General features: G+C 45.4%; 2 protein-coding genes across 4 annotated transcripts in view; one reads left to right on the plus strand and one right to left on the minus strand.

The window, feature by feature from the left end:
• Positions 1-6,367, minus strand: part of LOC119712386 (scaffold attachment factor B1-like) — a 19,789-nt gene extending 13,422 nt beyond the window's left edge. Inside the window, exons 1-6 of the mRNA XM_038163502.1 lie at positions 5,913-6,367; positions 4,605-4,692; positions 3,618-3,682; positions 3,327-3,533; positions 1,132-1,194; positions 517-544 (exon numbers count right to left, since the gene is read on the minus strand). Coding sequence (XP_038019430.1) covers positions 517-544; positions 1,132-1,194; positions 3,327-3,533; positions 3,618-3,682; positions 4,605-4,692; positions 5,913-6,347 — 886 coding nt within the window. The 5' untranslated portion in view covers positions 6,348-6,367. The remainder of the gene's footprint in view (positions 1-516; positions 545-1,131; positions 1,195-3,326; positions 3,534-3,617; positions 3,683-4,604; positions 4,693-5,912) is intronic.
• LOC119712387 (scaffold attachment factor B1-like) lies at positions 6,055-25,157 on the plus strand. Of its 3 annotated transcripts, none has more exons than XM_038163504.1 (21): positions 6,055-6,192; positions 7,974-8,061; positions 9,441-9,505; positions 9,589-9,867; positions 10,993-11,055; positions 11,876-11,903; positions 12,859-13,360; positions 13,789-13,835; positions 14,236-14,336; positions 15,178-15,327; positions 15,426-15,526; positions 15,991-16,127; positions 16,642-16,730; positions 17,381-17,517; positions 18,244-18,537; positions 19,170-19,307; positions 20,466-20,505; positions 21,188-21,300; positions 22,101-22,213; positions 22,403-22,469; positions 24,751-25,157. In XM_038163504.1, the coding sequence occupies exons 1-21, from the start codon at positions 6,190-6,192 to the stop codon at positions 24,869-24,871; spliced, it is 2,676 nt and encodes an 891-aa protein (XP_038019432.1). In that variant the 5' UTR covers positions 6,055-6,189; the 3' UTR covers positions 24,872-25,157. The 3 variants fall into 3 exon arrangements, 2 of the variants coding, with proteins under 2 accessions (XP_038019432.1, XP_038019431.1); XM_038163503.1 differs by lacking the exon at positions 6,055-6,192 and adding an exon at positions 6,467-6,791; XR_005259817.1 differs by lacking the exons at positions 6,055-6,192; positions 22,101-22,213 and adding an exon at positions 6,467-6,791.
• The last annotated feature ends 1,088 nt before the right edge of the window (positions 25,158-26,245 follow it).

Below are 26,245 nucleotides of genomic sequence, written 5' to 3' on the forward strand. Positions count from 1 at the left end.
TTTTAGTAGAGACAGTCCAACATGAGAACTGGGCATCTTCTGATGGTGCATGAGTGTGTTTGCAGTCCAGAAAGGGAAAAGTATCTGTATGAAATTTCCATGAAGAAACTCTCTTCTTTCTTCTGTATCCAGTAACTAATCTTTACATTTTAATGCCCTACAATATCTTTTTACTGCTTTCACTGCTCTCTACTTTTAGAGTTAAGGTGTGTGCAATATCACAAGATCTGTTTACAAGTAGAATATTTAGCTTTTATAACTGTGATTAAACTTCTCTAAATCCACTTATGTAGTTTAACAGGTTTTTAAACCATTTCATTTCACTGGAAGTATTTCAAGCATCACTTCACAGATCTGGGGATATGATTGGGTTTCCAATCTCTATGACCCTGCATGATCTGGATTGTCCATTATAAAAATAATGCAAATTATGTTTGTTTGCTTGGGTTTTTTAATAGTTAATGGTTTAAAAAGTATTAGTTGAAAAGACAGGAATATGTTTCTCTTTAACAGTACCTGGCTCCAAGTGTAGCTTCTCCATTTTCTGTTTAGGAAAAAAAGATCACAGAATGAGGATTTTATAAAATATATTTTCTGATACAAAATAATAACAATTCCCTACTCAATCCCAAAATGTAAAACTAAACAAATTCATCTACTACATTTAGCTCTTTTTTTCACTGTCCACTGGAAAGAAGTATTTTATATAAGGAGTATTTTATATTTTTTTGGTGGCACTTTAATGCCAAATCAAAATATCAGCCATAACTGCGTTCTCTCAAATAAATCTGAATTATAAAGAGACCAATAAAGTATCTTTGTGTACCACCACACCAATCACAGAGTGAAAAACAAACTCAGCTACCACTTCATATAGTCACGGGAGAAAGGAATCAGCAGTACAAGACCCTTTTTACCTGCCATAATGTGAAGGAAATCTTAAGAGCTGACTGAAAAGTAGGAAAAAAACCACAGGGCACCCTCAATTCACACAGTGTGCTGAGCAAGGTATGGATTCTGTTACAATTTCATTTTCATTATGGTCACCTTTTCTTTTTTTTTTGCAGTATGAGAAGTCAGTAAACATTAATACAAGATACAGCTATGAAATACAGCTACATTTCAGTTTACCTTCATTTCAATTAAATCTGAGGAGGAGGCTTCTAAATTGTTTTCAATTTCATCATAATCTTCCTAAAAGAGTAAGAAAGGAATGAAAGTATTTCTTACCAAAAGTAGCTTAAGGAGAATAAAGCTGTACTTAATTTTCCCTTTCAAGAAAACCAGAAATATTTTAAAGTTTTTGACAGATCTCAATTGCTACTTCAGAGTGTGACCCAGAAATGAGGAGCAACGTTTAAACATACCTGATATTTAAATATCTTTCTCCAATTACTTTTCATTTAAATTTCAACAGGTCATTGTCTATTTCAAAGTTATTCTTAGAGTCTTATCTCACATTTCTGCAGTTACTGAACATGTTTTTTCTCTTTCCCACTTTTTAACTTTAGTTTCTAAATGAAAAAAACAAGTTAGAAATGAAGCTGGACTTAGGTTTACACTCTTCCAAATGAAAACACACCCCAAACATCTTTTTTCTTTAAAGAGCTGATGGGAAGATGGAACCAAAACCCATCCATTACATGAGGTTAATTCACAGACCACCACAAAATTGCCTTCCAGGTGACGGGGATGCTGTTGCCAGGACTCTGTGCTCAGTCCCATGAAAGGGGAGATTCTATCCAAGCCTTTGTGTTTGTTTGGGGTGCACACAGCACAGCCAGGCTCTCTTGAAATCCCTGCAAGAGGGGGGACTCAGTGGTAAACTGCAGCTGGTAAGCCACAGAGCAGCTGTCAGGCAAAGGAAAGACAGAAGATTTCTTGTTGTTGACCCAGCAGAACGCAGAGCTCTGTGCCAAGGGTCACCTCAGATGTCACACTGATGTCACCCACCTCCAAGGCATGACCACCCCCACTGAAAAGGACGCAAAACCAGAGTCACACAAGCTCCACCTAAATGTAAAAATAGTATAAAAATAAGTTAAAAGTGGGGAGAAGTGAAGGAAGGCTCCACTACAACAGTCTGAGCCGGTCTTTTCCCCTTCAGGGATGTCTGGTGGTAAGAACTGCACCGTGAGTGTGAAGAATGATGAACTGCAGCCAGCTCCTGTTAGGAATTGAAGCTGGTTAATACAGTGGGTTTTTTTTCAGACAGATACTACCAGCAGCAATCCTGGAACCTTAAACCTGTTGTAACTTTCTATTCTGTCAATGCTGTTATTCCACAAGGGATCAGTGTGAGTACCTTAAACCTGTTGTAACTTTCTATTCTGTCAATGCTGTTATTCCACAAGGGATCAGTGTGAGTCCTTCCAGGGCACCACCAGTGCCTGCAGTGAGTAACAGACTCAGCTGAGGAGACTGGGACAGGGGTCTCTGATGGTGTGACCCTCCCCAGGGCACTGGGGAATCCAGGGGACTGCCCAGTGAAGGGAGCCCAGAACAGGAGGCTGACACTTTGTGGGCCCAAGGGTCTTGGCTTTCCTGTGGCACTGACAGACCAATCGAACACAAAGGCTTTGAGAAAATCTCCCTTTTCAGGAGACAGAAGAAAAGCGATAAGAAGTTGAAGCAGATATTGCCAACACCAAAGAAAGAATATGCTCTGTTCAATGAGTGAACAACCTAAAATAAATTAAAACAAACCCACAAAGATCCAAGAAGGATATTTGGGGAGTGAATGTGGCATATGAATAACCTCGTGCTGTCTGCAAATGACATTGCAAGCTGCTCTCAAAACTAAGCCAAAAGCCTGACAATGTCAGAACAGGGCAACACAGGAAGGTCTTTCATCAATCTCTATGAGAAAACAGAGCAACACAGCTTCCTTAAACCATTATTTTAGAGCATTATTTCTGCAGAGAAGATATCCACATTTCCTGAGCTGAAAATTTATTTTTCTCTCTCCCCATATATATAACTGCCGTGATGGCTGGGTGTATGCACATATACACTCTGACACACATAACACACAGACAGGAACAGGGAATACAGAAACTGATACAGCATTTTCAATTCCAGGCTCCTTTCAGAGCAAGCAAAGCTGATGCTGCAAGGTAAGGAAGACAGTGACTTCTCTACTGAGAACATTTCAAGCCTCAAGAACATTTACCATTTGTAAGAGTAGGACCTGAGAGCTGTGAATGGGGAACAGAATCCAGATCACATTCACGTCCTATATTCTACTGGACTGAAATACCTTCTTCATGTGCCCGTATCTCCATCAAATATCTTCTGAAAAATTGCAAAGACCTTTACTCACTCACCTCATTTTCTGTTAGCTGATCAGGAAGCTCCTTCATTTCTGCTTCGACATTATCTTTATTATCGGACAGAGAGTCGAGGATATTGTCAGGACTGTAATCTTCTCCACAGTCTACAGCACTGCTGTTATCAATCTCAGCTTCATCTAACACACTAATGTCCATCATGTCAATATCCTGCAAGGTGTCCAGGTTTGCTTCAATATCCTCCTACAGAGAGGAAAGGGTAAATGTGTGTTTATTGCAGGTTACACGGGGCACATTCTTGGTAACTGCAATCATGATTTCACTTACTTGCCCATCTCTAGAGTTTTCTTCTAGACCATTGTCTTCCACACCTTCTTCTTCAGGCTTTCTTCCTAAAAACAGTATCACTGCAGTGAGATGTGGCACTACATTTCGTACTATGGTTAAGCTTTGGTGAATTATCTGTAACAGCAAGTAATCCTGAGAGGCTGCTCCAGATTCTGGGTCTGTATGGATGCAGCTGAGGTCCCCCTGCCACCCCATAAACAGGAGCATAAACTACAAACTGCATTTTTTTGGAATGCTACAGTATTTTTCCAAAGCTACAGTCTCATTGCACAACATTTCAATACCTAAAAAGACACAACAGCCTCCGGGTAATCCATTTAAAAGTAACACCTTAAGACTGTTACGAAAACACCTCCCTCAATTAAACAGATTTAAGAATTAGTGCTCACTTTCAAGATCTTGACATACAAATCACATTTATGCACATCTGTCACCCCCAAACTTGTACTGCTATTCAAAGACAACAGCTCTTTTTCTATTTTTAGCCACTCTGTCTTAAAAAAAGCAGCTCAATAATCTGTTTCTCATCAGAAAGTATTTTTAAGAGTAAATTATCAGCAACTCAAGTAAGCCACGTGTAAAATGGCATGTACAACATTTAATATTTTGAAGCAACATACAGTTAAATCTAATAATAGTTTACATATAACTGAAGTGTAATTATAGAGGCTTTCCATGGAGCTTATGCTGCAGCTGCTTGCTCTGTACCTGACACAATTCCACTCGTGGTCACAAATACAGAAACACCTGCAATTTACAGTTTCATCTTCCAGTTTCAAGACTTGCTAATAAAACACAGGTTTAAAGTCCTTATTGCTCATAAACGTGAGAGAGTTTTACCATTTTCCACAAGGCAAAAAGCAACTTAAAAAAAAAACCAAAACTAATTCAACAGGAGAAAACAAGTTTGTATGCCAAGTTCTAGCACCACGCAAACAGTGAACTGCAAGTGTCTGGACACTGTACCTTTGCTTGTTCTTTTTGGCATTTTCTTTGTGGTCAGCTCTGAGGCCACGGGAATTTCATCAGGATCTCCTCCTTCCTCCTCAATGGCCTGTTGGAGACAGCAGGATGATATCCACTGCATTACTGCTGCTGTGCACTTGTACTGCCTTTGGATGGGGCAGTTCCTTCACTTCACAGCAGCTGGCAGGGGGCTGTGGTTGGAGTTTGTGCTGAGAACACTGCTGATAACACGGTTATGTGGTGCTTGGCTGCCTGCTAGGGTTTAACCACAACTGTTTTAGGGTTTTTCAGAGAAACATCGGTGTCTCTCCCTAGCTCAGGTCATACAGCCATGCAGCTGCACCACCTGTCAGAAATACCAAACAATAGGGTGCAACACATCCCCACGGGCAAACCAAGCTACAGCTGGGGAGCAAAGCTTCCTGCTCTGCAGATAAACACATCAACAGTATAGAACCGGGAGAGACTCTCAGAGGAGCTCAGGTGCATGAGGCTTCTCTCAATGTGCAGGCCTGTCAGAACCCATAAAAGGGTCAAGGCTGACCACGTCCTTCTGGCCTCATGGAAGTCTGTGGGAATACCTTCCAGAGAGGTCAGAGAGATGGAACAGGGTCAAGTGTAATGGTGCCAAGCATCAGGGCAGAAACTGATGCACAGAATGTTCCATCTCAATTCTTTTTAGTGCAAGTAAGCATGCACTGGAATAGACTGCCCAGGGAGGGTGTGCAGTCTCTCTCACTGGACATATTCAGGAACTGTCTGGACGAAATCCTGTACCATGGATTCTAGGACAAAACCCTGCTGGAGCAGATGACCCACTGCGATCCCTTCAGAGCTTACCCTTTCTGCGATCGGCACAGGGAAGCACGAGAACAGGCACGGGGAAGAGGCACGCGTGTGTATGTCGGGGGAACGGGAGAGTAAAGCGGGGAAGGACGCGCGGACGCCGGGGTCAGGCGGTGACGGGAAGGCCGAGGCCATCTCACATTCCGTCCAGCGCAACCCGAGCCGCGCTCAGAGCAGCGCCGGAGCGCGGGCGGCGGAACGGGCGCCCACACCGCAGAGCGGTGCCGTGAAACAGCGCAAAGGCAGCGGCTCTGCAGCGGCGGGAGCAGAGGGGACACGCCGGTGCCCAACAACACCCCGCGGGTGCCCGGCGGCAGCGGCGGAGCCCCGCTCCCCTCACACCGCCCCGCTCCCCTCAGGGCCCCGGGCCCGAGCGCGCACGCGCCGAGAGCGCCACAGACAAAGGACCCGGATGGCCGCACGCCGCTCCCCCCCCGCTTCCCCCGCCGCGCTTCGCCTCACCTTCCTCAGCCGCTCCATGAGGACGCTCTTGTTGCCGCCGCTGTCCAGATTACGCCGCTTGAGCTCAGCCCGCAGGTCGATGACACGCAGCTCGCTCAGCCGCCGGGTTTCAGGCTCCGAACCGAAAGCCGCGGCCCCACCAAGGGATGTGAAATCCCCCAGTCCGGCCGCTGATTGACTCTCCGCCATCAAGGCCCCTTCGATATTTGGCCTCGAGCCCGAACGCGCAGGAGAACACGGCACAACCCAGCAGCGAACCTGGCGATCACGGCACAAAATGGTGGGGAACGAAACGCGCCGAGGGGAGGGGGAACAAAGCGCGCTGTGCGCATGCGCGAGCGAAACTGAGCGGGCGGGGCCTGGCGGGAGATTCGCCCCGCGCAGGCGCAAACGGCGTCGCCCGCGTCCAAGGACGGCTCTCGAGCTGTCGCGCATGCGCGGGAGGGGGACCGGGGGCCGGCCGGCCGCGTGACGTCACCGCCGCTCCGGAGTTGGCGGCGCCGCGGCGAGCGCGGCTTGTCCGGGCCCCGGTGCGCATGCGCGCTGCGCCTCCCTCCCTTTCCCGCCCCCTCGCTCTCCCCTGCGCCCCGGTCTCCTCCATTTTGTGCTGCGGCGGCGGCTGCGGCTCTCCCGCCCCGCTTTCAGCCCGCCTTGCCCCGCGCCAGCGAGCCCAAAGCGCGGCCCATGGCGGAGAGTCACTCACCGGCCGGGCTGGCGGAGGTTGCGTCCCTAGCTGGGCCTGGCGTCCCCGGTTCGGAGTCGGAAAGCCGACGGCGGCCGCTGAGCGAGCTGCGCGTGATAGACCTGCGGGCCGAGCTCCGGCAGCGCAACCTGGACAGCGGCGGCAACAAGAGCGTCCTCATGGAGCGGCTGAGGAAGGTGCGGGCGAAGCGGGCGCTGGGGCTGCCTCAGGGCGCTGCAGCGGCTGCGACCCCGGCCCGGCGGGCGCCGCTGAGGAAAATGGCGCCAAAGAGCGCCCGGGGCCGGGGGAGAGCGCTCGGGGCCCGCCGGGACCGGGGGAGAGCGCTCGGGGCCCGCCGGGGCCGGGGGAGAGCGCTCGGGGCCCGCCGGGGCCGGGGGAGAGCGCTCGGGGCCCGCCGGGGCCGGGGAGAGCGCTCGGGGCCCGCCGGGACCGGGGGAGAGCGCTCGGGGCCCGCCGGGACCGGGGGAGAGCGCTCGGGGCCCGCCGGGGCCGGGGGAGAGCGCTCGGGGCCCGCCGGGGCCGGGGGAGAGCGCTCGGGGCCCGCCGGGGCCGGGGGAGAGCGCTCGGGGCCCGCCGGGGCCGGGGAAGAGCGCTCGGGGCCCGCCGGGGCCGGGGGAGAGCGCTCGGGGCCCGCCGGGGCCGGGGGAGAGCGCTCGGGGCCCGCCGGGGCCCGGGAGAGCGGCCGGGGCCCGCCGGGACCGGGGGAGAGCGCTCGGGGCCCGCGAGACCGGGCTGCGCTGGGCCGGCCCAGGCTCGCCCTGTGACCGCTGTTGTCACCCGGTGTCACCGAGCCCGCTCCGCTCCCAGCGCTCGCTGTCTGCCGTGGCGCTCGGCCCGGGTATTCCTGCTTGGTGCACCACAGGGTTCTGCTGTTCTCTGGGCTGCCGGATTTGCGGTTCTGTGCGCTGTCTCTGGGGATTTTTGCTGTGTGCTGCTGTTTTTCTGGCAGTTTAGCTGCCAGCCCTTTCGCTGTATCCTCATCGCACCGTTCAGCGCGTTAATCCCGTGAGGAATCCCTTCTCTGATCTGCTTGCTGTGTCCCAGAGCCGAGATTTTACCCTGTCACAACAACCCGTGTGTCTGTGAACAGTTCCACATGCTGTAGGATTGATGATTAATAGTCCCAAATGCTGTAGGATTGGCTTTTTTTGCTGACTGTTTTCCCAAAATCTTATACCACTGCCTCCTGCCTGCTTGTTCCTTTGCTGTGGTGGTTTTTTGTTTGTTTATCCAAGTTGCTGATTCATGGTTTGGAATTTTTCAGCCTCTGGCATCCAGCACTTGAACTCAACAGAAATGTACAAATGAAATTTTTATGTCTGATTTTTATATCTGTCCTTCTTTTTTGCCCCTGTTAGGCTATTGAGGAGGAAGGAGGGAATCCTGATGAAATTCCAGTGGTTTCAGAAAATATAATGAAGAAAACTCCAAAAAGAAGCAGCAAAGGTACAGAGCTGTTAGAGAGACTTTCCACCTCATCATCCTTGAGTTTTCAAGCAGTGTACTCATTAAATTGAGCCTTCATAATATTTTTCTTGTTACTGGTACTCTTCCCCACATTTGTTCTCAGGTTTCTAGGGATGAGTGAGAAAATATTAAATTTAGAGAAAATCAGAGAATTTCATGTGATTCAGTAAGGCAGGAGATATTGAAGAATCTGTTGGTTTGTTCTCAGAGTTCCTTGTACTTTGTCTTAAGAATTACCAAGTAACACTGAAGCAGTGTCAGTGTTTTTAATACTTTTTTAATGTAGAAATGTAGAGTTTCTAGCAAATACAAAATAAGCTCTGTAGTGTTGTGCTTCATAGCTAATAGCAGTTGCAATTACCTTCTCAGAAGACAAGTTTTTAATCCATTTCTGAAGTCAGATATACTTTCTAGGCCTTATGCTTGGTTTTTGTAGTAGTGAGACAGTCTTACATAATCCTTATTTTCAGAAAATAATTGACTGTTTTTCTAAAATTAGTTAATTAGCACAATTCGATCTTATTTTGTAAACAGTGTTTAAAACTTTGCATTGGAGCTGAGCAAAATAACTAGTTTAGCTAGAGTAGTTTTATTACTAGATTTGGCTTACACAAAATGTAAATTTGTGAGATGAAACTCAACTGTTTTGCCAGCTAATTTGTTTGATTTTTGTCATTACATCTGATTGCTTGCAGGCAAAAAGGTGAAATCTTGACCACAAAGAGGGCAAATGTCACAACTCTGGGTGAAAGAGATCTTTTAAATCATATTAATTTCCAAGTCTCAGGAAAACACCCGATGTCCATCACAGCGCTTTTAGTGTGGGGATGGAAGTAGATGAAATATTCCTCTTGGCTCTAAAATCCTTCTCACTTTTCAGTTGTAATGTGCTTGTAGTTTTTGAGGAAAATGAAATTCATTGAAGGGCAAAGAGGTGCTTAGCTCTGAGTTTGAGGAGTGCTGAGGCTGGTGTAGTGTTTTCAGTAATTCCATTAATTGGGTTAATTCACATCCAGCTGGTGGGCAGAGCACTGCAGTGAAACCCACAGTCAAAGTGGGTTTTTTTCAGTATTTTGAGCTGTGTTTTGTCTGGTTGTTTTCTTTCTCCTCGTAAACGTCTGCAAAGAAATGAAAGGTTGAGGTAATAAATTGCTGCAATCTGAGCTGAGCCCGATGTTCTGGGGAGGTCACAGAGCTTGAGCTGCCGCCAGGTGTTGGACTGTGGCCTGTGTGTCACTTGCTGGGATGGTCACAAACAGGGGAGAAACTGCAGGGAGCACCACCTCTGCTGGAAAAGCAAAGCTTGAGGGGTACAATTGTAACTCCTGCTCTCATTCTAATGATGATGCTGTTGTTAGGACGTAGAGCAGATGAAGAGGGAGTGGAAGACAACGGCCTGGAGGAGGATTCTGGAGATGGACAGGTACAGGGGCTGCCTTTGGAGGGGTGGTGGCAGATGGCTCTCAAGTCACCCTGCCTCTGACATGTGCTTTTTTTTTCTCACAGGACGATATTGAAGCAAGTTTGGACACCTTGCAGGATATTGACATGATGGATATTAGTGTGTTAGACGAAGCTGAAATAGATAATGGCAATGCAGTAGATTGTGGAGATGATTACAGTGCCCATAATATTCTTGACTCGCTGTCTGATAGTAAAGAAAATGCTGATGCAGAAGTGCAAGAACTCACAGATCAGCCTACAGAGTATGCTGTAGGTAACTTGGAGGCATCCCCACCATTTTCAGAAATTAAAGAAGAATCAAGAGAAATACCAATAGTGATGGTATGCATCTGTTACGTGTGTGGAATCAGGATTTTCTTGTTTAAATTTATTTATGGGTTAGATAGCAAAATGGTGGCTGAAGAGTACTTGGGAAAATTTGGAACTGTACTGGTTCTTATGGTCATTGTTCTTCTTTTTACATATTTGTGGAAATGTGTCTTAATTGTTAAAATACTTGAACGTTGTTGGTACACATGTGATTGTATTAATTAATAGCAGTTTACAAAGCATTTGTTTTTAATCATGCTTTGAACTCTGCTTCACCTTATTAATTATATATATTATTCCTATTTTAACATTCTTTATTTTAAAGAACATGTGAGGCATACAAATAGTGTAGCTTACTTCTCAACTGAACAGCACCATTCAGGGAATTGTATTCAAGGTTATTTTTCTGCTAAGATTGGGTCAGTTGCTGAAAATATTCTTTTGTTGGCTTCTTGTGTTCATCTGGCTGTTGACACTGGGCTAGAGGATAATCCCTTCCCCCAAAATCAAGTGTTTTATCTCCTGAAATGTACAACAAAGCATTTGAAAAAAAGTTATTTCTGCCCCATCTAACGGGGGAGTATTGCTCTTTGTTGTGTGTCCACATTGAGTGTGAGGTTCTAAAGTTGTGTGGCTCTTTGCTAAAGCTGCAGAAATAAGCTTGGCCTGCTATCCCCAGGCATATCCATGTCCTACACAAATTAAATGGAAATACTCAGAAAAAGGAGGTTTTTTTGAGTAAATGTCTTGAGGCTAGGTCAGCTCCCATGATCTGCTTTCATCAGTGAAGGAAATGATTACCAAGTCCTGTCGATTTTTTTGGCTCTGTGTTGTTGCTGTAAATGACAGGGATAAAAATCAGGGAGATTTTGCTGTTGGAATCTCCATATTTAAAAGATTTTTATGAGCTGACCATCATAGTTAAGATACAATGAGAGGTTTTATTCAGTCAGTGGGGATTGGGAAGAGGCCTGGGGGTTTTCACTCAGTTTTTACCAATATTGCTTGCTTTGGGTGCTGGGTGTGTTTGCTGGCTAACAGCTGTCAGTGCAAATCCAAATCTTCAGTTCCTCATTCAGGTTTCACTCACAATATTCCTATGTAGATAACAAGGTGTCTCCTGTTTATTTTTTAAAGGTAGAGTTTGAAGATGTTGGGAACAGTTTAGATGCTTCTTCATCCGATTTAACCATAATAAAGGTAAATGGTGGCCAATTTTTCTTTTCAAACAGAAAAAAGCATAAAATGCACTATATAATGCTGCATGGTGAAACAGTGTGTGTGTAGTGGGTGCATTCTTCCTCTGCACAGAATGGGAACTAATTCCTTTTGATTTATTCATAGAAACAAAGATCTATTTCTTTATCAGATCATATATGTGTATATATACATGTATATACATATATATAATATATTTGTGATGTATGTATCACACTGAGTTTGGTAGATTGGATTCCTTTTATCTGATGTAAATGCCAGCTCAGTGCCTTGCATTGTGTTTAACTCCCATTAAAAATGTACATATCCCAGGGTGAGAAGAAAGCTGGAACTGTCTATTCCTGAAATGCTGGCCTTGTTTCCAGATCACTCCTGGTAGGTTAAGAGCACCAGCTCCAGGTGAAGCTGGTGTTTCTGTTGATCCTGTTTTCAGAGAGGAGACTTCAAAAAACACAGGGTAGGGAAGGATAACATGAAGATAAACTATCCTCTGTGCTTCTTACATTTATTGATTTATTTATCCATGTGAATGTGTACCGTGTGTTCAACAGGTGGCTGAATTTGAGAGGTTTTAAAGTTTTCAGACTTCATAAAATTTGAGGGTGTTAAAAATTCATCTTAAATTTTTACTTCTGAGAAATTTATTTGAATTTCAATGTTTTCAGAGCTGAAATAGGCTAAATTATAGTGATGCTTTCATTAAATACTCTCCTGTAATGGGTGGATAAGAAATGTCATTCAGAATAGCGTCTTGCTTATGAAATAGTGATATTTCTCCTTTTTAAAATCTTTTTCACTACAGGAACTTGAAGAGTTACCTTTGGAGCCAGGTACTGTTTGTTTTTATTTGGTTACTTTGATTTTTTTTACTTTTTTTTAATGGAAAAAAAAATCCTGGGCGTTTAAAGAGTTTCATTCTTCATTTAGGCTTTTTGCGTCCCTGTTTGGTTTTTTTTGGTTCTTTTTTTTTAATGCATTACTGTAGTGTACGTTATTATGGTGGAAAATCCAGGTCATGCAGGGTCATAGAGATTGGAAACCCAGTCATATCACCAGATCTGTGCATAACCACCCTTGGAAAACTTGTTTAATGCCATGAAATGGTTCCCCAGAACTGTTACTGCAGAGCGAAGTTAAGGAACGAGCCTTAAAGATGTAAAGGTTCTGAAAACAGATCTTGTGATATCACACTGTACAGTGGTTCTGTGAATAAAGATAAATACAGGAGTGTAGGCAGTGCAAAGCTCTGGTGCAGAACAGACATTAAGGAGTGACTGGACTTCAGAAGAAGGAACATGCTGCCATCAGGAATTTGCTACAGATGCCACTCGCTTGCTGGACTGCATACACACTCAGAACCATCAGAAGATGCCCAGTTCTCGTGTTGGACTATCTCTGCTAAAAGAACTTCACAGAAATTTGGAGAATTGAACTCTCAGTGCCTTGATACGTTCAGTTAAGCATCTCGGACTCTGGAAGCTAACTAGAGAAGAAACAGAGCTGAATGATTTGCTGAAGAATTATGAAGGCTGAGCCCGAAGTTTTTTGTTAAATCTGTGGGGGCATTTTTCTTGGCTGTTGAGGTGCTAGGGCTGATTTGGCAGGGTGTGAGAGAGCAGTTAGCGTGGTAGCTGTAACACTGTGTACACTAGGGTTTTCCAATCTCTGTGTAGCTTAGCAGTTCTCTTGGTGTTAGTGTGGCAGCCATGCCAGTTCCACATTTGTGATTGCTGTATTTCCCTGGTGATTAAATCTTGTGCCGTTCTATTCCTGTTAAATCCGTAGAAAATGAGAAAATACTCGACATTTTGGGGGAAACTTGTAAATCTGAGCTACTTAACGAAGAACCTCCCGAAGCGGAGCGGCCGCGTGCGCAGGAAGCCAGTAACGCGGGGCCAGGCAAGAGGCTGGCTGAGGAAGAGGACGCTCTCGCTGCCGCTCAGCTGGAGGAAGATGCTTTAGCTTTGGACAGCAAATCGGCCCAAGCTTTGGCAAGGAAGGAAGCAAAGCGTTTAGTGGTAGCAAAAGGGGAGACAAGTGAACAGAGCCCCGAGGAAGAGGCCCCGGACTCTGAAGGTGTAGTGGTAGAGACCCTAAGCGATCAGAGTAGCAAACGCTCCCAAGGCCTGGAAGCCTCTAGTGGGGAGGCAGCGGAGAAAGGCGCAGGTGCCGAAGCCAGAGATAGCAAAGAAGATGGCAAGAGAGCAGAAGACAAAGCTAATTCTGAGGAATCTTCCCCTGCCACTAAAGAGTCCTCAGCCAGTGAGGGCGGTGATCAGAAAAAGAGGTTTGTTTTTTCTCCGTTCTAGACCAGATGCTATCTTTTATCACGGGTCCTTAAGTGATGCCAATAAGCTGTTTCCTTCAATTGGCCTCCGAGACTGATGAAATTGTAGCCTATTCCTAAAGGTCTCTTTTATTTCTCCATGTGTAGATTTTTTTTTTTTCCTTAAGAACAGTGGGTTTGATTTCTTTTCCTTCCTCAACCTTCAAAGGTTGTTTTCCCAAATTACTCTTATTTCTGTCATCTGCAAAACAGAATTGTCCGTTTAGGGTTACAAATCCCTATTTCCTGTCACTCTTCTAGAAAATTGCCAATGATAGTGTTTATTTTGGAACTAATTTACTGGTAGGTATCCAGTTTTAGTTGTGCTGTCTAGAATTAATGGTCTTTTTGCATATGATCTCTTGAATAATGTGGTGTTTTGTCTTTAGCCCTGTTGAAGACAAAGATACAAAGGCGGTCTCAAAAGATGAGAAAGGTGGGTGCATGTCTGGGGGTTTTTGGGTTTTTTAATGTACAAAGGACCTGGAGTAAAAAGGAGTACTGTTAATCCAGTGAGCCCTCAATGCAGTTGTAACACATCCCTTCCAAGTATAACTTTAAAATATCACTTCCTTGTAACTTTTGTAACATTATTAACAGTTGGGTTTGGTTCAAATAAGTATTTTTTCGTGAATTAACATGTGATACTTTGTAATTCTCCTTAAAGTGATTGAAGTACAGGAAGAAAATCTGTAGCTACAAACTCTTTAAGGGTGTTCAAATGCACATTAACTATGGAGAGTTTTATGAAGGAAGAATGGAGAGGTTTTAGGACTCTTAATTTTGCACTGCTGCATTTGTGTTTTTCATGGTCTTTTATGTGTTTTGTACCCCAGGCCGTGTGGGAAGTGGTTCTGGCAGAAATTTGTGGGTCAGTGGACTTTCCTCTTCTACTAGAGCTACAGATTTGAAGAACCTTTTCAGCAAGTATGGAAAGGTGTGTAGTGGATATGTAAATTAACAAACCATTCTGTCAGTTTAAAAGGCTGACCTTAAATTTCACTCTTATTTTCCCTCATGAATAACTGGGCAGGCTGAGTTCTTAACTTTGTGTTCTTTGGAAACTCTGTGTCTGAAAGGAGCAGAGCTCAATCAAGAAGATTGAAATGGAGGGGTAGGAGCAGAGATGGAATTTGCAGAGAATATCTGTGCAGACACCTTTGAGAATGAGGCAATTCTTTGACAGGAGAGACTGGTAGATCATCATGTAGTAGTCTGATTATGTCTTGATTATCCAGCAATTAATGCTGTATTAAACTATTCCATTTCAAGGGGTGTTCTCTGGAGAAACCCATTCTCTGAGGGCAGCCTCCCACTTGTTTTGCAGTGCCTGCTGGCATACAGGAGCAGAAGTTGTGGAAGGGAACTCTCAGTGTGACCATCTCCCCTTCTGCCAAATACTTTTCTGCATGTAATGTTAAATGTTTATGTCACTAAGTGCCTCTGCCTGTCACAGATTGTCATTTGTGGGTGCAGATGTTCTGTAAGGAAAGAGAAAGTGGTAGTAGTTTTGTTTATTCCATTTTATTTTGGTTTTTACAGTCCCGCTTTCCCTTCTCTGTGCATATCTACCTTAAGCTCCTGACCTGCTCAGCAGCTTGAAGATGAATTTTCTGAGCTGCATTATTGAAGGTGTTCCTGCCTATGATAGGGGATTAATTGAACTAAATGCTTTTAAAAGTCCTTTCCCATCCAAACTGTTCTAAGAAATGGTCATTAAGTTACAATTTATTTAGTGACAGACCTGGAAACACAGAATATTTTGTTTTTTCCCAAAGGTGGTTGGTGCAAAAGTGGTGACAAACGCTCGCAGCCCTGGCGCTCGCTGCTATGGCTTTGTGACAATGTCAACATCTGAGGAGGCCACCAAGTGTATTAATCACCTCCACAGAACAGAGCTGCATGGTAAAATGATTTCTGTGGAAAAGGTAAGTGGTAGCTGTTTCATGGCAGCGATATGAAAATAAAAACATGCAGTTTTAATCTCTGTCTCTGACTATGTCATTCTTTCTGGCTGAATTTCTAGGCCAAAAATGAACCAGCAGGAAAAAAGCCTTCTGACAAAAAGGAAGGTGAAACAAGGAAGGAAAAAGACAGGCACCATTCTGCAGAGTCCAAATCTGAGAAGTAAAGTGTTGTTTTGTGTTTTTTTAATATTTAAAGACCACTCATTTCAGGTACAGCCAGGTGACCAAGTTGAACATTAACTGTAATAAATCTTGATTTAATATTTCATCCTGCATTTGAAGTAGGAATAATGCTTAGAAAGCTGATGTTTTACAGTGGTAAGGGCATCTTAACTGGCCCTCTGTTGAGAAATACAAAGCTCTTTAATGTTAGTATAAAAACTTCTTAGCTATGAGGAGATACTAAACCAAATTATTTATAGATGAACCATTATTTTTATCAGTCGTTTGTCCTCTGATCTGACTCTGTCTTGGACTCTTCTTTTAACTGACAAATATTTCTAGGATTTAGTCTGTCTTTCTGGTAGACTGACTGTGTGGTTGGTGAATGATACTTCCAGCATTGGTTTTTTCAAGTGTTTTGTTGCTTTTGAAAGAGGCATTTTGCTTTCTTGCTTTTTGTAGGTCTGTTGGTATTAAGAAGGAGGAGAAGATTGACAAAAAAGATGATGCCAAGAAATCAGAAAAAGATGAAAAAGAAGGAAAGGAAAAAGATGAACAAAAGTCTGGATCTTCTGATAGATCCAGGACAAGCAAATCAGGTGATGCTGGCCTTCAGGAATGTTTTCAAGTGTACTTGTGTATTATTAGATGTGATTGATAATTCAGTGAAAAGAAGCTTATTTAGTAAAACTGATACAAACATCAGAAAACACCTTCAAATTTTTGACTGCAATTTCTAATGACTTAAAACAGAGTTTCCATAATTCTTATGGAATTGTCACTTGGTTTAGATCTGACACAATGTGTGGTGTATGTCCTTTTTTTGGGCTTTTTTTTTTAATTGTGGCAAAGGATGTATTTTGTGGACAGAAGAATTAAATGAATTTGTGTTCTTTTAGCTATCATCCCTGTGAGAAAATACTGCTGTAATTTTGTGATAAATTTACTGCTCCCATCCTCAAGCTGGCCAAATCTTGACAAGCTATTTAAATAATAAGTTCCATAAAAGAACTTTTTACTATTTAGTAAACAGTGTCTTCACAGTTTTGAATCTTGCAAAAACTGTTGAATGCCTTTTGTACCATTTATTTTTGCCTCTGTTTTGTTTTCTAGCAAGTCGAGGAACAGAAAGGACAGTGGTAATGGATAAATCTAAAGGAGAGCCAGTTATTAGTGTGAAAACCTCTGCATCAAAAGAGAGGGTAAGGCCAACTTCCAGAGAAGCTTTTGTGTAAAAATAGGTGTCAAATAGATTTATGTCCTCAGAGATGAAGGGGTTTTAGCCTTGCATTTTGGTACAATTATCCTTTTATCTCTTTCTGGAAAGCATCAGGGTGTTAGTGATGTGGCAGAGGGGAAATGCTTCTGTTTCTCCTTTTTTATACTTTTTCACTGCTGGCCTGGTGCAAGAAGTCGAGTTGCAATATGAAGAATGTGTCAGGATGATGCGTTTCCTTGAGTTTGGAATGTAACTGGTGTGCGTTGTTTGAAATCAGTATGAAGAAGGTGTCAGGATGATGTGTTTCCTTGAGTTTGGAATGTAACTGGTGTGCGTTGTTTGAAATCAGTATGAAGAAGGTGTCAGGATGATGCGTTTCCTTGAGTTTGGAATGTAACTGGTGTGTGTTTGAAATCAGTGCAAGTCAGGTTGTGTTCCTCTAGCATTTATTTGTAATATTTAGAAGTTCTGGTCAAATTAGGGGTACTTTTCCCTGGAATTCCACTGTTGTTTGCCTCTGGGGAAGGCACGGCAGCCTGTTTTGTTCAGGGTGACATAGTGTAGGTGTTTGCCTGGGAGCTGTAGCTGGAAATGCACCGTGTTCAGCTCATGCATTGTTCTGATTCATCTCAGAGCACAAAGAGCCAGGACCGCAAATCCGAGAGCAAGGAAAAGCAGGATATTTTATCATTTGATAAAATCAAGGAGCAGCGCGAGCGGGAGCGGCAGAGGCAGAGGGAGAGAGAAATCAGGGAGACGGAGAGGCGCCGGTGAGTTCCCTGTCCCTCTGAACTTCAATTGCATTTTTTACTTCTTACCTGTTCTGTGTTTGTGTTCAAAGCAGTGCTGTGCTGACCCTCCAACAGTGATACCTCAGACTGATTTCATGCTAATTACTATTATCTCAGATTGATTTCATACTAATTACTGCTAGAACAGACGTTAATGCCAAGTGATGGAGGCTTTTACTGCTGAAATCAGTGTTCTCATGAGACTTCCATAGGTGCTTTCAGGCTTAGTCTTCCACTTGACTGGATTTGAATTTCCTTGATTTTTCCCCCGAAGCTTGTTGTACATCAGATTTTTGTCTTAGGACTTGCTGTGCTCTCTGAAAGGTTTTCCAGACTGGACTTAAGAGCAGCATCCCTCTCTTTCCCAAAGAGGGATGACCAAGAGTAGTAACAACCCAGAGTTGTTACTACTCTGTGTAATAGAGAGTAGAGTAGTGTTAATAGAGTAGTAGAGTTGTAATAATAGAGTAGTAGAGTAGTACTGCTAGAGTTCATGGATACTGTGTTGCTTATGCAGGATTTTTCACCTTTGCTTCTGTCATTTGTATGGAGTTTTTTATTTTCCTCTTAGCTGTTACTTAATTTGGAAGAAGGGGGAGAACACAGAAACTTCTTCTAAAAAATGAAACCCTACCCAAACCAAAGAAGCAGTAAAGCTTGGGCTGAGGGGTGTCGATTAAAAACGGAGTATCTCTTTGAAATTAGAGAGAGAGAGAGGCGAGACCGGGAGCAGCGCCTCGCCGCCATCCACGAGCGCGACGAGAGACAGAGGCTGCAGAGGGAGCGGGAGCGGCTGGAATTCCAACGGCAGCGCCTGGACAGAGAGCGCCTGGAGAGGGAGAGGCTGGAGAGGGAAAGGATGCACATAGAGCAGGAGAGGAGACGGGAACAGGAGCGAATCCAGAGGGAGAGGGAGGAGCTGCGACGCCAGCAGGAGCAGCTGCGCTACGAGCAGGAGCGGAGATCTGCCATGAGGAGGCCTTACGATCCTGACAGCAGGTGAGGAGCAGGGCAGTGGGGCTCCAAACTCCTCAGCCACATCCCCCCTTGGGAGCCTGTGGAAATGGGGAGCACTCTGGATAAGGCAGTCATGGGAACTCTCAGCTGAAAGGCTCTTTACGTGCTGCTTCTAACACTAATAGCAATTTGAAGAAGAGCAAATACCGTGCTTGTGTGCTTGTAAGCACTGTTTCGGTCCACTCTTCTTTCCCAAAGAGGGATGACCAAGAGTAGTAACAACCCAGAGTATTACTACTCTGAGTAATAGAGAGTAGAGTAGTATTAGTAGAGTTAATAGAGTACTAGAGTTGTAATAATAGAGTAGTAGAGTAATAATAAAAGAGTAGTAGTAGAGTAGTACTGATAGAGTTCGTAGAGTTGTTTGTATCAACTCTAAATGGTTAGAGGAAAGATACTCATTCTCTTCTCATGTCACCACATGCTGGAATAATTATTGATTAATTAATATACCAAAAATAACTGGTTTTGGTAAACCAAGTTTTCTCTGAAACCGAAAGGCAACTCCTGCTTAACACACATAGATTTTTAATTACTGGGTTGAGTGAGGTTTGAGGGAGAGGGGAAAAGGGGTGGTTCTGGGGCTGCTGCTGATGAGAGCCCTGTGTGTGCAGGCGGGATGAGCCCTACTGGCCCGAGGCCAAGCGGCTGGCGCTGGACGATCGCTACCACTCGGACTTCGGCCGCCAGGATCGCTTCCACGACTTCGACCACCGCGACCGCGGCCGCTACCAGGAGCACTGCCTGGACAGGTTGGCAAGGCACTGCCTCTTCTTCTTCCTAAATTGCAAAACAAGGCGACCCCGTCAATGAGGGGAGAGAAAAAAGAGTCAGATGCCTCGTCAATCTTCAGAAGGCTGATGAAGTACTTTATTCTGTAAATCTACAGTTGAATCTGCCATGCACTCACAAGCTCAACTGCACTCATCTATAACTCTTGCTGACTGCCTCGAGATTGCCAGCAGACAATCTCAACACAGATATTCTCTTGGCCTCGATTGGCCAAGGGAAGAAAACATCCTCACTTTGGGTAAACAATCTCCACATTCCATTCTACTTTGGCACAACACAGGCACAGCAAGTGATGAGAACTGTGTTTTTGTTTCTCTGATGTTCAGAGAACGTGAGTCCCAGCTGTATTCCTGGGAAAAGCTGTGCCTTGCTTTTCTCCATGAGGAGAAATGTGGTAACATTCCTATGCCTTCAGGGAAATTCGGTGTCTTGTTGTGGCTTGAGTGGTGTCAGCAGAGTAAAAGAAATCACTCCTGTGCGTTTCTCACACGTGCTTGCAATCCCTTGTTTCCATGGGTTAGGGACATAGAGGGAGTCTGCATAAAGGTTATAAGCCAAATCCTAAAGCAGTCTGCCATGATGCTGATGAGATGCAGCAGCTCCTCTCAAGGTGTATGGAAGTCTGCTTTATGAACCCCTAAGATTTAGCCATTTCCTTGTGCTTTAAAACTTTCCCTGTTTTCCTCTTTGTGACCTGGCTAATGCAGGTTTTAGCGCCACAGAATGGAAAAATATTTTCTGCATGGTGCCATTGAGATTTCTGTTTGCTCTCAAAGGATCTCTGGTGAAAACTATACCGTTTGCTTTTGCTTGTAACTTATTTCTGACACTGGTAGGTTCACTCAGTATTCTCCTTGGTGTCACTGAGTACCTGGCCATCCTCACTGAGTACCTGGCCATCCAGTACCTGGCCTTTTTTACCATGTTACAGTGATAGGCGTTAGTTTGATCTCTTTCTATGCCATGAAACAAGAACTCTTTGGAGTTATCTTGCCACTGAACATTAGCATCCAGATTTACAGCCTAATGAAGATGAACTTTTCATGTGTTGTTTCATGCAGACCCTGGAATTACAATTACAGTGTTGATTCAACTGAAACTTTTCTTTTTTGTTCCAGGAGAGACTGTACAAGGGGAATTCCAGATCGAGATGGGCAGGTGTGTTGCAACAAAATTACTGCTTCAGTTACAAACCAAAACAAGCTGACCCCAAAGCAGAAAGAACACACAGTGCACACAGCACAAACACAATCCTTTCAGCTGAGTTACTTAAACAGAACTAATTTTGTGTGCTAATGAGCATAAAATAAATTATTAGGTTACCTGCTTGCTGGGGTGGTAGCCTCAAATACAGGCAAGGGGAAACCTCTGAGTGATGGGAGCATCTTTTCAGGCTGGTATGTGGCAGTAAAAGCTTTAGGTGTTAGGGGAGAGCTGCTGTACTTAGCTGGCAATGGATGCCTTCTCACATTTAGCTGAATGAAACAAAGCTGTAAAAGAGCAGGTGTGAAAATCAATGCCACAATGGCATTCAAAACCTTTCATTTCTGAAGAGGGGTGGGAAGTAGGCAGATATTCTATATAAAAATTTAAAATCTGTGGCCAAGAATGTAAGCCTTAATGAACTTTACCAAACAAAAAGGACCTCTCCCACCAGTGAACAGCACAAAATAAACACCTGCACTGAGCCATGCCCTACAGCAGAACCTGTGGAAAACGAGACAGCTGCAATTTTTAATGCCAGCTCATAGAAAACAACATCCAAAAAGCCAAACTTTTGCAATCCTGGAAGAAAGCTTGTGTTGGTTTTTAGCCTGACTGTGTCCTGTCTGCCTTGCAGCACTACCCGGACGAGCGGCACGGGGGCCCTGAGCGGCACTCCCGGGACAGCTGGGGGGGCTACGGCTCCGACAGGAGGATGAGTGAGGGAAGAGGGATCCCCCCACAAACCCGGTTAGTGCCTGGCACATCAGGGAGCTGGCTGGGGGCTCCGCACATTTCCTCAGTGAGCCTTTGAAGGGTGACAGCAGGAGCAGCTTGGCAAGTGGGAATCCTCTCTCCAGACCTTTGAGCGTCTGCAGGAGCAGGGAATTGCCACATGTAGCTCCCACGTGCCTCGGGAGGGTGAAGCTCTGTAGTGAGTAAAGAGCTGCTCAGTTAGCTCAGCTCCTGACTGTGCTTCTCCTGTAAATAACTTTCATTTCTACAGATGAGATTCAGTCTGTTTCTACAGATGAGATTCAGTCTGTTTCTACAGATGAGATTCAGTCTGTTTCTACAGATGCCCCAGTAAGGCCTACACAAGTCTCATTCGTGGCCAGTGGTCAGGTTTTAAAGGAAATTGAGTGAGGAGAAGTCTCTGCAGTGGTGGGGTAGAGATCTTGGACTCACCTGAATTGTAGTGGTTTCTCTTCAATCCATTTAATCAAGCTGGGCATATTCCAGCTGCATGATTTTCAGACAGAGGAGTGGCAGCCAATGAATTAATCCATGCCCAAGTATTTCAGTCCATTGCAATATCCATGATGTCTCTGGATCAAAAAAGACAAGTTTTGCTGTGTGAAGGATGCTGTTCAGCAAGTGTCTGTCGTTGTTTCTCTTTGAGCAGTTCTGATTGCAGTGGTTGGGTGGCTACAGCTAGAGCTTGATTAACCATTTAACACACTTTGGCATGGGGTACGGTGTTTGGCTTTACCCTGTGCTGCTCAGTGGGTAGGGGACATACCTAGAAGATGTTCTTTTATTTTTTTAAGAGATGGACGTGACTGGGGAGATCATGGTCGAAAGTTAGAGGGGCATCAAGATCGTACATGGCAGGGAAATGTGGATGGAGGAGTGATGGGACGGGATCATGAGAGATGGCAAGGTACACTTGCTGCTTACCAGTGTGATTGTGGTTCTTTTCTGTGAATTACTGCTGCTGAACCTTCTAGTGGTAGTTAAATTACTGAGAAATCAAATGAAATTCTGGGAACAAGGTGACATTTTTATTAGGGAAGCACAAAAACCTGTATTTTTCTCTTTTTTTTCCCCTTTTTTTCTCTTTTTGTATTAGGTGGTGATAGAAGCATGCCTGGTCAGTCAGGACCAGGCCATGGGATGACTCGAGGAGGGACATCAGGGTAAGAACCTCTGTCAGAATGCTTATAATGCTTTTATAATACTTTTTATCTGTATAAACCTAGATTGTCAAGGGGAAAAAAAAAAAAAAAAACCAACAAATTAAAGAAACACCTCTCAGAGTGTAGGAATGTGCCCCCTGTTGATGGAGTGACTAAACTATTCTTTTTCTGCTTAAAAAGGCAAAAAGCCCACAAGTTTCTCTCCCAATTTGATACAAAGGCACCTCATAGGAACTTTGGGATTTCACCTCAGACCTGGGGCTGTCCATTGGACAGAGGCCAAGAGGTCCCACCTGGGTAATTCACTAGAAAAGGAAGAGAACAAAGGAAATAATTGCTTTTGAGGGGTGTTTTAGCAGGAGCAAGATCCTCCTGCCCCTGGCTCAGCTTTTCTCTGTAAGAGCTTTGTTATTTTGCCTTTTATTAAACCTTTTTCTGTTTCCGACACTACCTCAGAAGCCATCCTGCTAATTGATGCCATTCTGGGCTATCTCAGGTGTGATGGGTTTCTGTGAGAGCTCACAAAACCTGGCTCAAGCAGAGCCCATCCTCAGAGACTCCCCTGGGCTGTGCCCAACGTGTCCCTGTTGTATCAAAGCAGCGAGCCCCTGGCAAGGGGGAAGAAAAACCCAACAGATTAAAGAAGCACATTTCAGAGTGTAGGAATGTGCCCGCTGTTGAAGGAGTGACTAAATTGTTCTTTGTCTGCTTAAAAAGGCAAAAAGCCCACAAGTTTCTCTCCATGATTGCAGAAGGCTGATCAGTCACTTCGTTGTACTGGTTCTGTGTTCTGCTCTTCAGAAAACCCATCACCCTTGCACACAGTCCAGTACAGCTTTGACCTGATCATCAATCCCTCCAAACACCATCCAGTGTCCAATTAAGAAATCATTTGCTAAACAAATCTCCTTAACACATTCCACATATGCACAGCTTCCCAGGAAAACCCTCCACACACCCTCACCAGAGTCCAGTTCAGAAATCAGCCCTTGCTGAACAAATCTCCTTAACACATTCCCCATGTGCACAGCCACAGGTGCAGCGAGATAAGAATTGTTTCCATTTTCTTTGAGCTTTCTCACAGCTTCCCAGGAAGATCCTGGCAGGGATCTCTGTGTCTCTGTGTGTTCAGGGACGTGTGATGCCCACGCTGTCGTGCTCCTGGGAGCTCATGTGTGATGCCCATGAGCTCACGGGTGCTGCCCACACTGTTCTGGTAGCTCATGGGTGATGCCCGTGCTGTTCTCCTGGGAGCTCATGTGTGCTGCCCACTGTGTTCTCCTCCTGGTTGCTCACGGGTGGTGCCCATGCTGTTGTCCTGGTAGCTGATGGGTTCTGCCCACGCTGTTCTCCTCCTGGTAGCTCACGGGTGATGCCCACACTGTTCTCCTGGGTGCTTATGGGTGATGCCCACGCTGTTCTGCTCCTGGGAGCTCACAGTGATGCCCACGCTGTTCTGCTCCTGGGAGCTCATGGGTGATGCCCATGCTGTTCTCCTCCTGGTAGCTCACAGGTGATGCCCACGCTGTTCTCCTGGTAGCTCACGGGTGATGCCCACGCTGTTCTCCTCCCGGGAGCTCATGTGTGGTGCCCACGCTGTTCTCCTGGTAGCTCACGGGTGATGCCCACGCTGTTCTCCTCCCGGGAGCTCATGTGTGGTGCCCACGCTGTTCTCCTGGGAGCTCACGGGTGATGCCCACGCTGTTCTCCTCCTGGGAGCTCACAGTGATGCCCACGCTGTTCTCCTGGGAGCTCACAGTGATGCCCACACTGTTCTCCTGGGAGCTCACAGTGATGCCCACGCTGTTCTCCTGGGAGCTCATGTGTGGTGCCCACGCTGTTCTCCTCCCGGGAGCTCATGTGTGGTGCCCACGCTGTTCTCCTCCTGGGAGCTCACAGTGATGCCCACGCTGTTCTCCTGGGAGCTCACAGTGATGCCCACGCTGTTCTCCTGGGAGCTCATGTGTGGTGTCCATGCTGTTCTCCTGGGAGCTCACGTGTGGTGCCCATGCTGTTCTCCTCCTGGGAGCTCACAGTGATGCCCACGCTGTTCTCCTCCCGGGAGCTCACGGGTGATGCCCACGCTGTTCTCCTCCTGGGAGCTCACGGGTGATGCCCACGCTGTTCTCCTCCTGGGAGCTCACGGGTGATGCCCACGCTGTTCTCCTCCTGGGAGCTCACGGGTGATGCCCACGCTGTTCTCCTCCCGGGAGCTCATGTGTGGTGCCCACGCTGTTCTCCTCCCGGGAGCTCATGTGTGGTGCCCACGCTGTCGTTGCAGGCGCGGAGGCTTCTCCGGGAGCCAGGGCCAGGCTCTGCAGGGCAGTGCCATCCCAGGGGTGTTTGCAGGCCCTGAGAGGACCCCCAGGCTGAGCGAGCCCCGCTTCAGCCGCCGCTACTGACGCCTCGCTGTGCCCCAGTGGGGTGTCTGATGCACCTGACAGTGAGTTTTATTAACCCAGGGTCACCTTGAGGTTGTGATTCTAAAAATGCCAGACTGCTGCTGCGCTGTAGCCAAATCCTGTGTCAACTTTGGTTTGGGGTTTGTTGGTTTTGGTTTGGTTTGTTGGTTTTATTTTTTTTTTGTTTGTTTGTAATGAACATGGTGTTGGTCAAACATCGCTTTTAAGTTTCTGTAAGTGAAACATTCCATTTTTCAAAAATAATAAATTTGGTTTATGGCCACTGGTTTTTGGTCTCTGGAGTCTTTGGTGACCTTGTGAGAGGTTTCAAAGAGACAATCTGCTTTCAGCACTGTGAGATTTGAAGAGGAGTGATAGATCTGTGACATTGTGGATGTGGAGGGGCCTGGCAGACCCTGCCTGTCTTTAATCATTTCCTGTGTGCCATTAAGTTTAAATATTCTTTCTGCATTTCCATTTCAGTTTTCTGCCATTACGGGAGTAGAAAGAGGAGGAAGAAAAAGGAGGAGGAAGAAGGAAAGCTAGGAGAAAGGGGGAGAGGAGGAAGAAGAAGGAAGGAGGCCTGAAAAGTAGGATTGAGTTCAGTCTAGGGCTCAGTGCTGACCTTGTTCACCTCCCTGTGATGCTGATGGCCTGCTCTGCTCATTGCTTTGCACCTTTAACATAAAAACCCAAAAGCCAAACATGAGAATGCTGCCAGGGTCAGAAGTCTCATCTTCTCCCCCTTCAGCAGCACCAGAAACACACCTAGGGGCTGGGGGGACAGAGGATGCAGGAGAGACCAAGAACAGGCGTCCCCTGGGGCTGTGCTCGCAGGTTTGGGGTGGTGGCACAGTGGTGGAGCCCCTCAGTCATAAATTTTAATTCTTCCTTCTCTTCCCTATGGCCCATCTTTATTCCATCCACCTCTGGCTTCCTGTCCCTGTGTTTTAATTCCTCCCTTTAAAACTTATTCATGCACATACTGAAAAATAATACTAATTTATGTAGTAACTGAGGGTTATTTCCAAATAACCCTCTTCATCTGCTGCATTATACACAGAATTTAGAAGGTAAGGAATTCTGAATACAGATACATACAGCTCTTAAACATACAAATATAACTTTTATGTGTTTATATATATATATAAAGAATTATATATATATAAAAATTAAACATAAAGGCCTTGAAGATGTAAGAAGATCGGTTCTCTGAGGAGGAAATGGAGGTTTCTGGATTTCTTTTTCCTGTCTCTAACAGACTTCAGGCTCGATTTGAATCGCTGCCGCCGCCTGGCGGTGACGGGGAGGAACTGCAGGGGACTGAGGGCTCGCTGTGCCGCCTCGTGGCTAAAGGCGGTACTGCAGGGCAGA

This window comes from Motacilla alba, chromosome 28, assembly GCF_015832195.1.
Source record: "Motacilla alba alba isolate MOTALB_02 chromosome 28, Motacilla_alba_V1.0_pri, whole genome shotgun sequence".
Classification (NCBI taxonomy): Eukaryota; Metazoa; Chordata; class Aves; order Passeriformes; family Motacillidae; genus Motacilla; species Motacilla alba.

Coding starts and splice junctions, on each gene's coding strand:
- LOC119712387 (XM_038163503.1), top strand. CDS start 6,597: ATGGCGGAGAGTCACTCACCGGCCGGGCTGGCGGAGGTTGCGTCCCTA. Junction 13,836..14,235: donor GGTCTCAAAAGATGAGAAAG/GTGGGTGCATGT, acceptor TTTGTACCCCAG/GCCGTGTGGGAAGTGGTTCT. Junction 16,128..16,641: donor ATCCAGGACAAGCAAATCAG/GTGATGCTGGCC, acceptor TTTGTTTTCTAG/CAAGTCGAGGAACAGAAAGG.